Raw genomic sequence first — 16,564 nt, 5'->3', positions numbered from 1 at the left:
CCTATATGCAGACCTCCATCCAAGGAGATTTTATTGCAGAAGTAAAAAGCCCTTACACTGTGTGACCCTTAGTAGCTGTTTGATGTATTAAAATCAACATTGGCTGCAAATAAAGATCCTACATGCTGCAACAAAGATCCCGTGTGCCACAACTGAGACCTGGCATAGCCAAAGGAAACTTAAATAAGTAAATAAATATTGAAGAAAAACACTGGCATTGGTTTCAGAATGCTGGGAGGGTCAGAGCTCTGTCAGATTCTAGTGGTGGTGACTGAAGCACTTCATTTTCTTCTTTCTGTCTTAATTATTAAGTTTCAAAAATGAGGATAGTAATATCAACTTTATAAGATTGCTGTAATAAACCCAGTAATGTATATAACAGGTCCTACCACACTATGCAGATTCTCAATAAAAATTTAGGTTTTCAGTGAAATGTATTTGCAAGAATAGTTGTGCATGATAGAGAAATTGCCTGGTCTTTCTTCCTGGTTCCTGGGAGATAAACTCTAAAACCATTGAATTTCCTAAGTGATTGAAGTATGTTTGTTATTCATGATTGGCCTCTTAAGCCCCACCTGATGGTTTATGTTAATGGCATGACTCAGAATGGGAGCTGGCCAGCCAGGAAGACCAACCATATGATTAGAGGTTTGGGGTTTTGAGCCACAGGATATCAGCCCGATCTCTTAAGAGAGAAAAGAGGCTGGAGATTGAGTTAAACTACATGGCCAATGTTTCAGTCAATCTGCCTACATAATAAAGCCTCAATAAAAAGTCTGCACACCAAAGCTCAGGTAAGCTTCCCTGGGTGATAATACTCTGCGTATTGTCACACACTGATGTGCCAGTTGGGTACCACATCTCTCAGGGTGAAAGAAGCTTCACTTTTGGGACCCTCCCAGACCTTGTTTGATGCCTCTCTCCCTTTATCACATTCCCATTTGTATTCTTTTGCTATAATAAAGCTGTAATCCTAAGTATTGTGCTTTCTAGCAAATTATCAGTTCTGAGGGGGAGTCTGTGGGGAATCTCCATATTTATAGCCAGCTTATCAGAAGTGATGGCAGCCCTGGGGACCTCCAAACTTGTGGCTGATGACTAAAGTGAGAACTGCCTTGTGGAGAACTTAACTTGAAGTTTGGCCAGACTCTGGGTCAGTTGCTTAAGCATGTATATGAAAAACTTAGACTTATATAAAAGGTAAACTGATAGTAATGTTTGACTTTGCAGTCTTTCTAGAATATGTTAAATGTAATTTGATTATAGACCTTTTTTTAGCAAATTTTCAGAAACATCTTCATTGAGTAATGTTGAAGAAAATAAACATGTTCAACAACTAAGATGTTGAGGTAGAGATATAGGTTAGAATTTTCCAAGTTATCTTATAAAATCCTAATACCAGTGCTTTGTTCTTTGTTTGCATTTAAAGAATCTAATCATCAGAGATGTCAGCAACTCCTGTAGTTCACACTTAATTGTGACAGTTTGGATTTGAGCCCTTTGAAAACTGGAACCATATCTCACATAATTCCATGTAGCACAGGGCCTAGCACATGGTAAGTATTCAATATATACTTTGGCTTAACTTTCTCAGTCAACTAAGAAAAGAACAGGGTTTGATCTTAACAATCAAGGATTGTAGATTTGTTCCCTAGAACTCTACTATACCTATCATTTAATTCAACACTCAATTTTATTGCTTCCCTACACCCCTGGAAATTTTGTGACGGTTTGGAAGTTTATTTTGCTTGCCATGGTGTTTCTAGCGCCCAATATGGTAATTGGAACAGAGTGGATCCTCCATAAATATTTTTTGAATGGATACCCTAGTGTTAAAAGGAGTTTCTCGTTCATAGAATTTATGTTTTCCATAGTGTGAACGTAGGCAAGTAAAATTTATTTGTAGAGAATACAAATGAATATTTCTTTACATTATTTTAAAAGTATAACTAAGTATTTTTGAAAGCAGAGAATAGGCATGCAGTATTTCCCATAAAATAAGCACAAGCAAATGTAATAAATTTTAAGCTGTATTAACCTCTCAGAACAAATAAAGGAAAAAGTCTGTAGATTTTAAAAACAGCCAAAGACATTTCACTGTGACAGCTAATCTTTAATGTTATCCTGTTTGATTTTTCTACCAGCCCATATACGTGTAGTACTTTTTATGTTGCATGTGAATTTTTCAGATTGATTGTTTCTCCTTACCAAAATATCTACAGGGAAAATTTTCCAAGATCAGTTGTCATTTAACTCACAATTTCTCTTTGGTTGCACAGACACTATTTCTGGCTAAAGGATCATCCAGATACCCTGTCCTCTTATATTTACACAGGACTTACCTTTTCTGAGGGTCACCTATGCCAGCTATGACACATTATGGAATACAGCCCTGTTGAAAGACCTAGTAAGAATATAATGACCAGTTTGTTTTAAAATACACGAAAGAAAGACAGTAGACAGGGTCTCATGAGAAGTGACATTCTGTAATTACCTCCCCCTATCAAAAGAAAAACAATTCCTAGAAATTAATGAATACAGCAAGAGTCTATTTCCTATCTTAATTCTATCTTAATTGCAAAAGTGGATCAATTTGAAAAAAGACTACACTAGCAAAGCCCCTCTCTTAAGGTTTTGTCCCTCAATTCTCTAGTCATCAAATCAATATATATATAAGCATACCGTGAAACTGTTTTTACCTTCTGAGATGAGGTAGACCAGCTCCACCATCAGTGCCCCCATGAAACAACCAAAACCATTGAACAGTGTCAAACAATTCATAGAGTTTCCTCTGATGGTACCTGGAACAAATCTGTATGATATTACAGAGACTGAGAAGAAAAAAGGTCAGAATTTAGAACATTCTCTTTAAAATACTTTCATAGATACTCTTCAAATTAGTATTGATCATACCTCAAAGAAAGTTTACCAAAACAGCCAAAATTTCTGTTGGACTTTGTTAAAGTTACTATAGTAAGCTATATATGTTACAATTTACAGATGTCTACAAGGAATAAAAAATGGCAAAATATACTGCTGTAATGGTACAAGGAAAATTTGATTACTGGTGGTTGAGTGTCCCAATCTATTCACCCAAATTTCACCTCAGTTGGAATATTTCTTGTGAATTTTGGATTGAGCTAAGACTTGTACTGGTTAATATCATGGCAATCTATCAATAAGGTCTATGATTCTGTACTTCTATATACATCATTAGGTTCCCTATAGAAATCTTGAATTTATCATAGAAAACTAGCATGGAGGTTAACAGCATGGGCTCTGGAGTTAGTAAGCTTATACTAAAATCTCGGGTCAACTGTTTACTACCTCTGTGATTTTAAGTATGTTACTTAAACTTCCTAAGCCTCAGTGTTCTTCTCTATAAAATGAGAGTAAGACCATTACTCACTTGCTGAGGTGCTGTGACTGTTACTTGCTATAATATATGTAAAGTGCTTATTACAATGCTGAATAAGTTTAGCTATTTTTAACAGTATTAATTTTACCAAATCAAATAGCCCCTAACTACTTGTGTAAGGCACTGTGCAAAGCCCTTTATATGCATTTAAATTATCCCATTTAAGGAGAGACAGTAGCTTAAGCATTGGGTCTCCAAAATGGTTATCTTTTTCCCCCCAAGTCATCGTTGGAGTAATAGTAATGATGGTGGTAAGAGGTTGAAAGAAAATCACGGAGCAAAGTTCTTTTTAATTTTCGCTTAAAAATAATTTTTTCAATATCAGAAATAAATGAACTAAGTATATATAATTTTGTACATTCCATATCAACATAACTATGTTAAAATATGCATGGCAATCTAAGGGATAAAGCTAAAATATGAAGCTGGAACATGAATACATGGGAGTTTATTGTACTCATCTCTCTTTTGTATATGAGTGGCAAAATATTGTAAGTAAACACATTAAATAGCATGAACAGTTTTAGCTTTGACTGGCTAAATTATTGGATTTTTACTCTTTTGAACTTTGCAAATTTGTCTACAATGAGAGCTAGTAGATAAACACTAAAGCTCTTTTAAAAAAGAGATGTGGTGATAGAAAACTGATATACCGTAAGCACTGAACTTTTAGTTTCCCTCTCTCTAAGAAGAATGAGATTTTATTACCTTCTCCCTTCCCTCTCAGGAAGACTTCACCCCTGGTTTCTCTGTACTTTTACCCCAGTAAAATTCTGCATTTGTCCAGCACTTTTTTTTTTTGCGGTACGCGGGCCTCTCACTATTGCGGCCTCTCCCGTTGCGGAGCACAGGCTCCGGACGCGCAGGCTCAGCGGCCATGGCTCACGGGCCCAGCCGCTCCGCGCCACGTGGGATCTTCCTGGACCAGGGCATGAACCTGTGTCCCCTGCATCGGCAGGCGGACTCTCAACCCCTGTGCCACCAGGGAAGCCCTGTCCAGCACTTTTAAATGAACTTACTAACACCTAATGTCAATGTATTCATGTTCCTTCCTGTTTTCATTTAACATTTCTGTTTTGCTTTCTGTGTGTTCTCCACGTGTTTTTATTTATCATTTGATAAACATTTAAAGGAGTCTCTGTGCTCCAGATGTGCTGAGTTCTGGGGCCGAGGGTGGGAATAAAGCATCAGTACATCTTTCCTGGATTTTAAACCCTGGGAGGGCAGAAAGCAGAGATATGCACAATACTACGGGCGGTGCTAACTGGGCACTTAATACCACACATAGTTACTGGAGATGAAGGTAATGATGGTGAGAAATAAAATACTGTGAAGAAGGGCTTCAAATATCGGCAACAGGAGGCCGTGGGTACCAGAGCTCTCTTGTGCAGTGCAAACCACAGCAGGAGCCTGAGGCCAAGCTCGCAAGCTTTGTTCAGGAAGATCCAAGGGAGAGTACGAGGAAAATGCTGAAGAGGCTTTGGGAAGAAATGATTCATGGTTATAAAAAGGATGTGGCTTATGAACTTTCCTCTTTATAAATATGAGGAGACAAACCATGGGCAGAAAGACGAAGTAGGCCGATTTCTTTCACTGAGAAAAAGCAGAAACTCTACAAGCCCATTATTACTTTGCTAGTTAATTATTAATCCTGTGCTTTTCTCTTGCTAGAACTTCTGGTGCGGTCTATAATTCATGAGCACACTTTGCCAGCTCTCTGCCTGCTGGTGAATCTCTCTTTGATGTCATTTTCATCGTTTTGAAAGCCTCCGGTTCCCTTTTATAGGACTTAGCACTTGAAGTCCTCCGATCTCCAATTCCAGGCGTCTACTTGCATGTTCCGATCTTTTTCAACTTTGGTGAGCACCAGATTGATATTTTAGGCTCCATGATACTTCTTTTGGCATGTTGTAGTATAGATATGATCAACAAGTCTGCCACTATTCTAAAATTCTCATTTTACTGTGAAGACACTGTAGAAAATATTCAGTGTACGGGAAAGCTGGTCTTCTTGCCAAAGAGAGCTGAAATGTGTCTCCAGGTGGAGGGTGGTTAGTGTTTTGCAAAGATGCCCCATCACAGCATATGCGGAATCTACAAACTCTAGGGCCAGAACTGCCTTCCTGACGCACCTGGTGCTAGGAACTCTTTGCTGGAAATTTCTTTTACTCCAGTTGTTCTTAAACAGTTAAAATGTGTTTATTGCATTTGGTGAGGGGTTATTTTGAACATGTGGAGAAGCACCACAGAACTAGAAAATGGAACTTTATACTATTTCCATTTTCAGGTCATTTTTCCTTCCTCATCCCTAAAAAGCTTCAGCTTTGAATCTCATGTTACCCAATTATATCACCTAATATTTCTCTTTTGTGCTGTCAGCCACCAATCGCTAAGACATTTTCCTCTATTTTTCAAAGTCATCAGCTCCCCTCTAATGGTCACACTCTTCAGTTCCACTTCTGCCTTAATCCTCGGCAATTTTAACACACACATACATATAGATCATCCTCCCAACCTTCCATCCTGCCATCTCTTGGTTTCCCAGTTCCTGACCTCCTTTCCAATGTCCTTGTCCTCCACTTGACATCAGCCACTCACACCCATGGTCACGCCCTGAATCTTGCACCCCAGACCAGGGTTGTTGAACTACAGTCAGGTAAGGTCCAGCCTGCCACCTATTTATAAATAAAGCTTTATTGGAACAGAGCCACACGCATTCATTTTAATTGTCTCTGATTGCTTATACACCACAATGACAGAGTTGAGTAGTTGTAACAGAGAGTAGAGTGTAAAACCTAACCATTTACTCTCTGACACTTTTAAGAAAATGTTTGCCAACCCATGCCCTAGAGTAATAATTGTCACCACTCCATAATCTCAACTTTGTGCCTTCCCCTCTGACTACCACCTTCCATCTTCCCAGCTTACTCTTGACTACTCAACCACCAAAATGCTTGTCCTCCTTCAGGGCCTCCACTCCATTACTCCTTTTATTATTTTCACCTCTTTCATGCCCTTCATGTTCTCACTACTCTTTTTACTCAAGTTAAGTTCCACTGGCTGATTTAAGTTCAACTGTCAGAGTCATATTCTTCCACATTCCCTCATTTCTTTGCCTGTCTCTTGCTTTCTGGAAATTGATTGGCAAAACAATTCTTTATCTGCTATCTCTGCTCCTATATCCATGCAGTCTAATGTGGCTGGAGAAAACCTTATAACCCCGTTGACCAACCCATTTTAAATTCCTGCCCACAAACCTCAAATGGCCTCCTTATGCTCCGTGGTAACTTCTATATCATCTCCCTGGTTCCTTCACTCCCCATTGTTCTAGACAACGACTACACGCCTTTCCCCTCTCTTCCAACCCTCAAGATGTCCTCCTTCATCCTCAGCTCATGGCTTGGCATCCTACTTCACCTAAGATATCAAATAGCTGGAAGAGAATTTCCATAGAATCTCCACACCATGAGTTTCTGCATCTATACACTCTGACTTCCAAACTGTCCCCATTGATGAACTATGCTTGCTACTGTGTAAGCCAAATTCTCAACTTGTATTTTCCTGACACCATCAACTTTCCCTCTCTGTTGAATCATTCCCACCAGAATAATCTGTGATGCCATCATTTTTCTTCCTTACAAATAAAAAACCCTTTCTTAACCCCATTCCTTGTCAGCTACTGTTTCATTCCCCTGTTTCCCTTTGTAGCAAAGTTTTTCAAATGAATCGTCTCCAATTCTTCTTGTCCCGTTATCCCTTAAACTTATTCTGGTCAGGCTTTTGAACGTTCCCATTCTGGGCATACAAAAAACTCTTGCCAAAATCACCCATAGCCCATAGATTGTTTAATTCAATAGTCAATTCTCAGTCCTCAGCTTGTTTGATCCATCAGCATTTGACACAGTTGATCATTCCCTCCTCCTGGATACCTTTTCTTCATTTGACTTTTAAGATGTTGCATTCTTGGTTTTCTTCTTTTCTCAGGTTCTTTTCTATCTCCTTTGCAAATTTCTCATCTCCTGAATGTCTTCATAATGGAGTGCCTCAGGGCTCTCAGTTCTTGAATCCTCTTCTCTGTCTACACCGACTTCCTATGTACCCTGACTCCCTTGGTCATCTCAACTAGTCCCATTACTTTAAATACCACTGAAATGCTTATGACTGTCAAATTGCATCTGTCCCCTACTTCAGTACCAAATCATAGGCTTGGATATCCAATGCCCTTTTTGATATCTCTGTTTGACAGCTCATCCTCAACATGTCCAACATGAAACTCATGATCTTCTCCTCAAGGCTTGCTGCACCGGTAGCCTGTTATCTCTCTATAGATGTCAACTCCATCCTTCCAATTGCTCAGGTCAACAACTTTGATGTCATCGCTAACTCCCCTCTTTCACTCTAGTGGTCTGTCTTCAAATATGACTAAACTTTGACTATTTCTCACTACCTATACTGCTTCTTCCTGTTCTGAGACACTCATTTGTCTTCCTTAGATTATTACCTCCATGTATCTATCCTTCTCCTCACTATAGTATATTCTCTACAGCAGAGAGAGGGTTTTTCTTTTTTTTTAAGTGTGAGTAATATCATGTCATTCCTTTTCCCATGTCACTCAGAGCCCAAGTTGTAGTCTTTTTTTTTTTTTTGCGGTACGCGGGCCTCTCACTGATGTGGCCTCTCCCCCCGCGGAGCACAGGCTCCGGACGCGCAGGCTCAGCGGCCATGGCTCACGGGCCCAGCCGCTCCGCGGCATGTGGGATCCTCCCGGACCCGGGCACGAACCCGTGTCCCCTGCATCGGCAGGCGGACTCTCAACCACTGCACCACCAGGGAAGCCCCAAGTTGTAGTCTTTACAATGGCCACTTTGACTCATCTCTTACCAGTTTCTCTCTTCCTCACTCCTCCAACTGCATGAGACCCCTTGCACTTTCTTGCCAGACACACCTCCCATCTTTGCAGTTACTGACTGCTTTTCCAGCAATGATATTCTTTACATATATCCATGTGGATGACTCCCTCAACTCTTTCAAGTCTCTGCTCAAATGTCACCTCTCACTGGGGTCTATCCTGACCAATCTCTTAATGCTGCAACCTGTTCTTTCCCTACTTGGCATTTATGATTCCCCTTATCCTTTTCTATCTTTTCTTCTTTAGCACTCATCAACTTCTAACATGCTCTGGGATGTATTTATTACATTTATTGTGTATTACCTTTCTCCCCTTGGTAGAATATAAGTCCTACAATGGCAGAAATATTTTCTTTCTTTTTTTTAAGCTGATGTGTCTTAAGTTCCTAGAGCAGTGTCAGGCATATTGTAGACACCCACACAGTATTATTTGAATAAACAAAAACAAGTTATGAGATAGCTGGGGTATACACTGCCATGATTAAGACATAATTTGAAGTGTTTTTTTTTTTTCTTCCGGATCATCTTCAATGTCCACCATGACTCAGCGGGGTAAAAAATGTCCACTGAAATTTCGGAAGTGACCCACTGTGCTTGCTTTCTCAGTGCTAACAACGTAGGACACTGTCAGTAATTTGAATAGTATATTTTTATTATACTCAAATAGAAATGGCTATAGAGTTCATGCATTCATTAGTTTATTCAATCTAGTATATAAACTATACTTATTTATCACCTACCATATATGTGTACTTTTCAGAACACAGAAGAATACAGAGATGAAAAAGAAAGATCAGAAAATGTACTTCAAGACTGTACATTCTCATGGTGAGAGGCAGGCAATAAACGTACACTTATAAATAAGAAAATTTTTGATTCTCACAAGTGTTATTTTAAAAAAAGTGGAACAGGGTAATGGACTGGAAGATGATGGGATGACCAGGGAATCCTCTCTGACGAGATGATCTTTGAGAAAACTCAATAATGAGGAGAAGCCAGCTGCTTGAAGAGGAAAGAAAAGAGATTCTAGACAGAAGTTCAAAGGCCTTGGGGCAAAAATAAGTTTGACACCTTAGAAACACAGAATGAAGATCATCAAATTTCTAGTGAAGCGATCAGGGGAAAGAATGTTATAGAATGTGGTTGGAGCAGTACACGGAGGCTGAATCATGTGGAGTCTTACTCACCATTTAAGGAATTTATCTCCAAATCCCTATTGTGGAATTTTAAGCAGGGGAACGACAGGACTGATGTTTTAGAAAGAGCAGGATAGCTGTTAAGAGAATGGGCTCAGGCAGGAGAGGAAGCAGGGAGACAAGTTAGGAGGCTCAGAAAGAATTGGGATTAGAGGACTTCCCTGGCGGTCCAGTGGTTAAGACCCCATGCTCCCAATGCAGGGGGCAAGGGTTCAATCCCTGGTTGGGAAAGAACTTGCATGCCTTGTAGCATGGCCAAAAAAAAAAAAAAAAGGAATTGGGATTAGAGACCAGGTGGATAGCAAAGGACATAGTGAGACAGAGCCAGATTTAGTTGTCATTTTTTCATTTTAAAAAAATTTATTTTTAGTGAAGTACAGTTGATTTACAATGTTGTATTAATTTCTGCCATACAGCAAAGTTTATTCAGTTATACATATAAAGACACTTCTTAATGGTTTTTTTTCCATTATGGTTTATCTCAGGATATTGAATATAGTTGCCTGTGCTATATAGTAGGACCTTGTTGTTTATGCATCCTATATGTAATAATTTGCATCTGCTAACCCCAAACTTCCAGTCCTTCCCTCCCCCACCCCCTCCCCTCTGGCAACCACAGATCTGTTCTCTAGGTCTCTGAGTCTGTTTGTGTTTCATAGATCAATTCATTTGGAGACAGGGCCAGATTTAGATTATATTTCAGAGTAAAGACAAAGACTTGCTGTTGGATTGGAGGTGAGAAGTAAGGAGAAAAAAGGGACCTAAAACGACTGGTGAGAAAGACACGATTCTGCCCACACTGCCAGGTCTCCTGATGCTCACATTGTGGTAGGTGTGGTAGAAAGAGTTATGAGCCGTACATCTGTGCTTGAGCCCTGAGTCTTGGACTATTAATTTATGTGAAAGATAGTAACAAAAATAACAGCATACATTACTGCTGCTAATACTGAGTGCTGTCTATATATTCGACACTCTGCTTTTTTCCTTTACGTGAAATATTTCACTTAGTCCTTACAATATCCCTTCCCCATTTTATAGATGATGAGAAAGGCTCAGAAATGCAGAATAATTTTGCCAAGGTCACGCAACCAGTCAGTGGCTGAAGTGGGTTTGAATTCAGATCTGCCTGACTTTAAGACCATAGATATTAACAGCTATGCTGTACTGCCTTCCAGAAGAGTGATTCTTGATTTTACAGTTCAAAACACCCTTTCACATTTTATGTCATTTAATTCTCAAGAAGTAGGCTTCATTCCCATTGACTGTTACACTGATGCTGTGATATAAGGAAGGATTATAATTATTTCCATTTTAAAGATCTAAAAGGTGAAGCTTAGTGGTTAAATGAATTTTTAAGGTCACACATGTAGTAAGTGACAAAGCTGTAAATCAAAACAAAGTTTCTGGTCCCTACCCCATGAGCTCTATAGAGGATAAGTCAGTTGACTTAGTTTGACCTCAGTTTCCAGATGGGTAAATCAGGGATGGGTGGACTAAATGATTTATACTACATGATCTGCCTTTTTAAGTCTATGTGTGTAAGTGCCTCTCTGGCTTTTGTGTGTTGAACCACAATTGCTTAGCTGGCTGGGCATTTCCTGACTGTATTCACTCATCACCTTCATACATTACCTTTCTTCACATCTAACCTATAAAATTCTGCTGACTACGTCCAACAATTTTCTGGAAACATCAAGGAAGTCACAAATATTTGTGTGGTGGCGTTCTTTTATACTTCTGTTGTATTCCTTGTAGTGTTAAACAGTGATAGCCACATTTTAGAATCTCATAAAACCTTTTATTTCATGTGGAATGAAATGATTTAAAATTATAAAAAAGAAGTCTAACATATATATGACTGTAATGACACAATTTTATTTTGACTTTTTTCAAAGAACTGCTTCAGCATCATATATATGTATGTGTATGTGTGCATGTATATATATATAAAATATATATTTCTTTAAGGAATTTAAGAATAACTGAAGATAATAGAATCGTTGAAGATTTTAAACAAGGGAAATGGTAGAATTGTCATTTAGGATAATTACTCAAAAGGTTGTGAATTGAGTAGCTAGAACAGGAGAGATGTTAAAGGTAGGAAGAGTTAGGAAGTTATAAAAATAATCTTGGTAAAGTATAATTGGTGCTTGAGTTACAATCAGGATTCCCCATACAGGGAACAATAAGGAAAATAGAAATATAGGATGCAATAGATCACACTGATAAATACACACACACTCTCACACAAATACACACACACACATTTCTGTGCAAGAAGTCACAGAAATATTTTGATGAATTTTAAAGTGGCTAGTTTAATTAATATCAGCCATCTAGATATGCCAGAAAACGCTTGATTTTTAATAAAGTTACTTTGAACCTGTCTTATGAAACACTAGTGATCCCACTTAATTTAGTGTAATTTAATTTAAAGACATTGAGTTGTCTGGAAAATTGACTCAAATTTTCATTGCTTTGCATACTTATATACTCTGAAAGTACATTAGAAATGTCATTCTTGGAGGGAGTATATATGTGAGTTTATCTATGAATGAGAGGGAGCGGGGTGGGAACAGGGAAGGGAGAAGAAGAGAGTTTGCATCTGCATATGTCAGTGGTGTCTTCTAGATTTTAGCAAAGTTTTTTCCTCCTGTCGTGTATCTGACCAAATGATCACTGCCTTTAACCAAGTTAGTAAATCTTACGTTCCAGTCTATCTATATTCAGGTAGAATTAATGATAGTTTGTATGTATTAAAGAAGGAAGAGTAATTATACATTTTTTAAAAATGAGGGTGATGCATAGGCTTGTTCTGAAGCATTGTGGGAAATCTCCAGGGTGGGACTAGATCTCCAGCTGCTTGAGGTGATGTGTTCTGTGTGAAGACTCAGTATGTTCTAACAGGTGGTGAAAAAATTGTTACTCACAGGCTGGGTTGACCAGAGTTTCAGCCACTCCAAGTAAAATGTATTGAAGAACCAGGTGGAAACAGGGCATGGAGGAAATGGTGGCAACTTTGCCTGAAAGGACTGCTCGACTGGATGGAAGTGCTTTCTGTGTATTTCAAAGAAGGCAGCTACCATCACAGACAATGCAGCAGAAAGATTGCCAGCAACTGAAGAAAAAGTGAAAAAGAAAAAAAAATTTTAAAGAGCCTCCAAATCAGTGTAATAGGCTATAGCATTTCTTACACATGGACAGTAGAGGATGTATCCTCAACATCTGTTGTCTTTGCTGATGTTCCGAGGATATCCAGATGCCAGCTAACTGTGTTGTGTGATTTTCCTGTGCTCAGGCTCTGGTCTCTCAGAAATGGCTACATTAGTTCCCTATTTCCTGACTTACTGGTTACATGGCCTCAGTTATTTAACCTCATTATCTCTTTCCTCAGCTCTAAGATGGGGTTAAAGACACTTACTTTGTAGGATGGCTATGAGATTTAAAGACAATGTACAGTTATTATTGTAACGGTTCCTGGTAGCAATTAGTAGCAATTATTATTGAAGCTAAAGCAATGGTTTTGAACTTTTATCCTCAGATAAGTTATATTATTCTGATAACTTTTTTAGATATATCTGAATCAAAAATGATTTGGGAAAATTTTAAATAAAATGATCTCTTTATAAGATTTTAATTATTATTGAAAAACAGTTTTGAAATAACCTGTAAGCATCATCAGTCCTCAGTTTTCTGACATTAATCTTTTCAGAAAAAGTAAAGCAGCTATTACAGAATTAAAGACTAGAAACTTTGGCTTAGGAAAAAAATATTAAAGGTGAATTAACTAGGAAACAGATATAAACGGAAGCAATTATTCAGATAGTGGTTCATCTTTTCTCTTTTACTTTTAAGGAATTATCTAGGAATTTTTGGTTGAAAATGAGTAGAGATTTTGTTACAATTTTGGTACAGTTTATATCTACTGCAACCATTCCATTTCTCAATTTATCATTCCTATTACTGGACTTAATCCCATTGTTAGAGCAGAGGCAAACTTTAGCTTGATGGAATTTACTTGAAATTTAGAGATAGTCACCTTTTGCTAACTTGCATAAAAGTTCAGATAAGGCAAAGCTTTCAATTCAGAAAAATCAATCTAATGTTTAAATAGCTTAGTGTTTGTTTTGGTTGATAGAGAAACTGGTAGGTAAATTTTTTGATTGTATCGTAGCATTTAAATGTATCCATAAAATCTGCTCTTTACTGAGACCTCAAGAAATAGAAGGTGTAAAAAGGGAGGAAATCTGAATAACAGAAAATTTGAGGAATTTTAAAATTTATTATTACTTTAAATTAGGTTCCACGAAGGCCCATTCATTAATGAAGTAGAGATTTTGGTTCTGTTAACAGTTCATATTTAAAAAAGGAATTTTAATATTATCTACCTTTAAGATAAAATTCATCACAGGATTTATCTAGATTACTTGGCACATTAAGACTCACCAGAAAGAGACCTGAAATGTCAATTCAATTTAATATTTACTCTGTTACCGCTATATGTAAAGCAGTTTGCTAGGGCAGTTGGGGCCAGGTTTGGCCCATGAGTGTAGTGGTTGGCCAAACCTTGGTTTAGTCATCAGGTTTTATGGCTTACTGATGAATTTTAGCTCTGACTTGATGCGGAATTGTGGCGTTTTTACCTGGGCCTCTGTTTCCTGTACATAGGCGTGAAATGTGAGAGAGAAGTCTCTTGGCCTCTTTCTCTGTCCTTGAAACTCAAAGTATAGTCCCTGATCAACAGCTTAGGGATCACCTGGAAGCTTGCTAGACATACAGAATCTCAAGCTTCATCCTAGAAGGACTGAATCAGATCTGCATTCAACAAGATCCAAGAAGACTTCTACACACATTAAACTTCTCTAGCATAGAGCACTCTGAGACCTGGTCTAGGAAAACCCAATGAAAGATAGTTCTCCAATTTCAAGCAAAGCACAAATATTTAACTCATTTACCTAGATATTTTAGGGCAAAGTGTATTTTACCTGAAGCATCTAGGTAACTACATTTGCTTTTTATTTGCTGCTGCACTCTGGTGCAAGTGAAAAATGGCTTTTTAAAAATTCATAACAAAGTTGGATTCCAACCTAAATTTAATCTGCTCCATTTTTATTCCTAACTTCTATTAGATCATAACTCGTCCAAAGCAGAGTGCAGTTTATCAGAATGTACACATTTTACACCTCTAGCAGATCTGTATTTACAAGATAAAGCACATGGTTCCAAAGGAGATATTATATTCAGATAAATAATGTATGTTTTAATATTGGCTGTGTGATTGTAGACAGGTCTATAAAAGTCTTAAAGCTCTTATAGTTTGTTCTATTATCCCACCATGTAATAATTTTCCAAACCAGACCACAATGAAATTTTTAAAAGTCAGAATTTATTCAAACATTTCGGTTGTACTTGCCATTTCCTATTGAAGCAGAATCTAATACTACAATATAGATACGTTAAGATTCTTCCATTATTGGTTAAATTTACCTCACTGAGAAAACTATGGGTTTTTTATGTGTAGTTTGATGTATGAGTCTCTGATGTGTAACACAACAGTAAGTATGGAATTCTACTGAGTCCTTGAGAAATTGCCCTTGGATCCATGATTTTGGAAAATTCTGAGAATATGAAATTAGCTAATGTAAGAATATACTGGTGTCCATAAACCAGTCTTATAGAGACAGCTGTGATTTTATCATCATACATATCTGCTGCCTTTGTGGAAGATCCTTCTCACCCACTATTAGAATGGCATATGTTTTTTTCTCCTACTAGTGGTATGTTGCTGTATTTGAATTGAGCTATCCATATTCTGTCTTTCGTTTCTCTTTAGACCACTGGGAACTCATTTCAGGAGATTCGGCTTCAGTTTGTGTTTAAACTTCTGAATCTGGAACAGGTAACTCATTTACATGGAGATCAGTTATACAAGTGTATCTGTAAGGCATAAATGATTGCTTCAGATGGTTTACTAGATGGTCGCCTCAAATTTAATTCCAGTGTTCATGTCAACTTTAAAAGTAAGAACCTGAGAACATTAACGTGCTTTCATTAAACAAGTGAACAACCGAATGAACGAGTTATTCAGGCTAGATATTTGCATGTTACTTCTTTTAGTGTTTATACACTTCCTCTTGCCAGGTATTTTGCGATGGGTATGCACTGTGATGTTTCTTGGGAAAATGTCACAATTCTAAAAACTATAATAGAGAAAAAGTAGTTTTGATGAAATAATCCTACTTTCAATGAAGGTGATTGGATCTCTGACTTGGTTTTTAATTTATCAAGCATTTTGATTCCAACCAAAAAGAAATTTTATGTCGCTGCCAATTATTAGGACTAGTAGAAGTTAATGGTTATACAAGAAGGAACCAACACCTTGGCTGTACCTATATCATAAAAGACTTTAAGTTAGAATTTGAATTTTCAACTTTTATTTTAAAGAGGAAGGTCTGGCAGATATTTGAATATACTTCATCTGCATTTCAATATCAATGCTACTTAAAAGCCCAGAGAATTGCTACCTGCTGTGTTGTACACGTCTGCTTTGTATGAGGCTTAATAACAATCTTAATTAGGCTAATCTTAGATTAATACTTGTGTGTGTCAGCACTAGCTACTAAACGCCACATACTGCAGGGCTTTAGTTAATGGTAAGGAAAGGAAATACTCATGGTGTAAACATTTTTGAACTGAAAAAGGCTAAAACAAAGGATATCCAACGATGACAGAGGATAAATCACAGTATCACTGATTCTAGATTTTTAGTGTACTAAGACTGACTTTTAAACAGACAAATCTGTCACATGTAACATTAGGAAAATACAGTCTTGATGAAACACTCTGAGCGTATCAAACCTTTGCCTTTCACAGTTCTGGAAGGTTTGGAGATTTTTTTATTGTTGGTACTTTGGTACACTTGTTGTTTTCTTTAGCTGATGAACTCAAGAATGTCCTGTCTTGAATAAGAAACTCCTCTTTCGTTGCACTGTTTATGAGCTAGATGAAGGAAAGTGAGCTCATTTTTTTCCCTTTATTAAAT

General features: G+C 37.7%; 1 protein-coding gene across 1 annotated transcript in view; it reads right to left on the bottom strand.

The window, feature by feature from the left end:
- Positions 1-16,564, bottom strand: part of SLC15A5 (solute carrier family 15 member 5) — a 90,105-nt gene that overhangs the window by 25,696 nt on the left and 47,845 nt on the right. The window contains 3 exon segments of the mRNA XM_019937020.2: positions 2,700-2,831; positions 12,453-12,554; positions 12,557-12,640. Coding sequence (XP_019792579.2) covers positions 2,700-2,831; positions 12,453-12,554; positions 12,557-12,640 — 318 coding nt within the window.

Source organism: Tursiops truncatus, chromosome 11 (genome assembly GCF_011762595.2).
Source record: "Tursiops truncatus isolate mTurTru1 chromosome 11, mTurTru1.mat.Y, whole genome shotgun sequence".
In the NCBI taxonomy this organism is placed as follows: Eukaryota; Metazoa; Chordata; class Mammalia; order Artiodactyla; family Delphinidae; genus Tursiops; species Tursiops truncatus.
The sequence above is the reverse complement of the archived record's forward strand: the minus strand, read 5'-3'. Positions and strand labels throughout refer to the sequence as shown.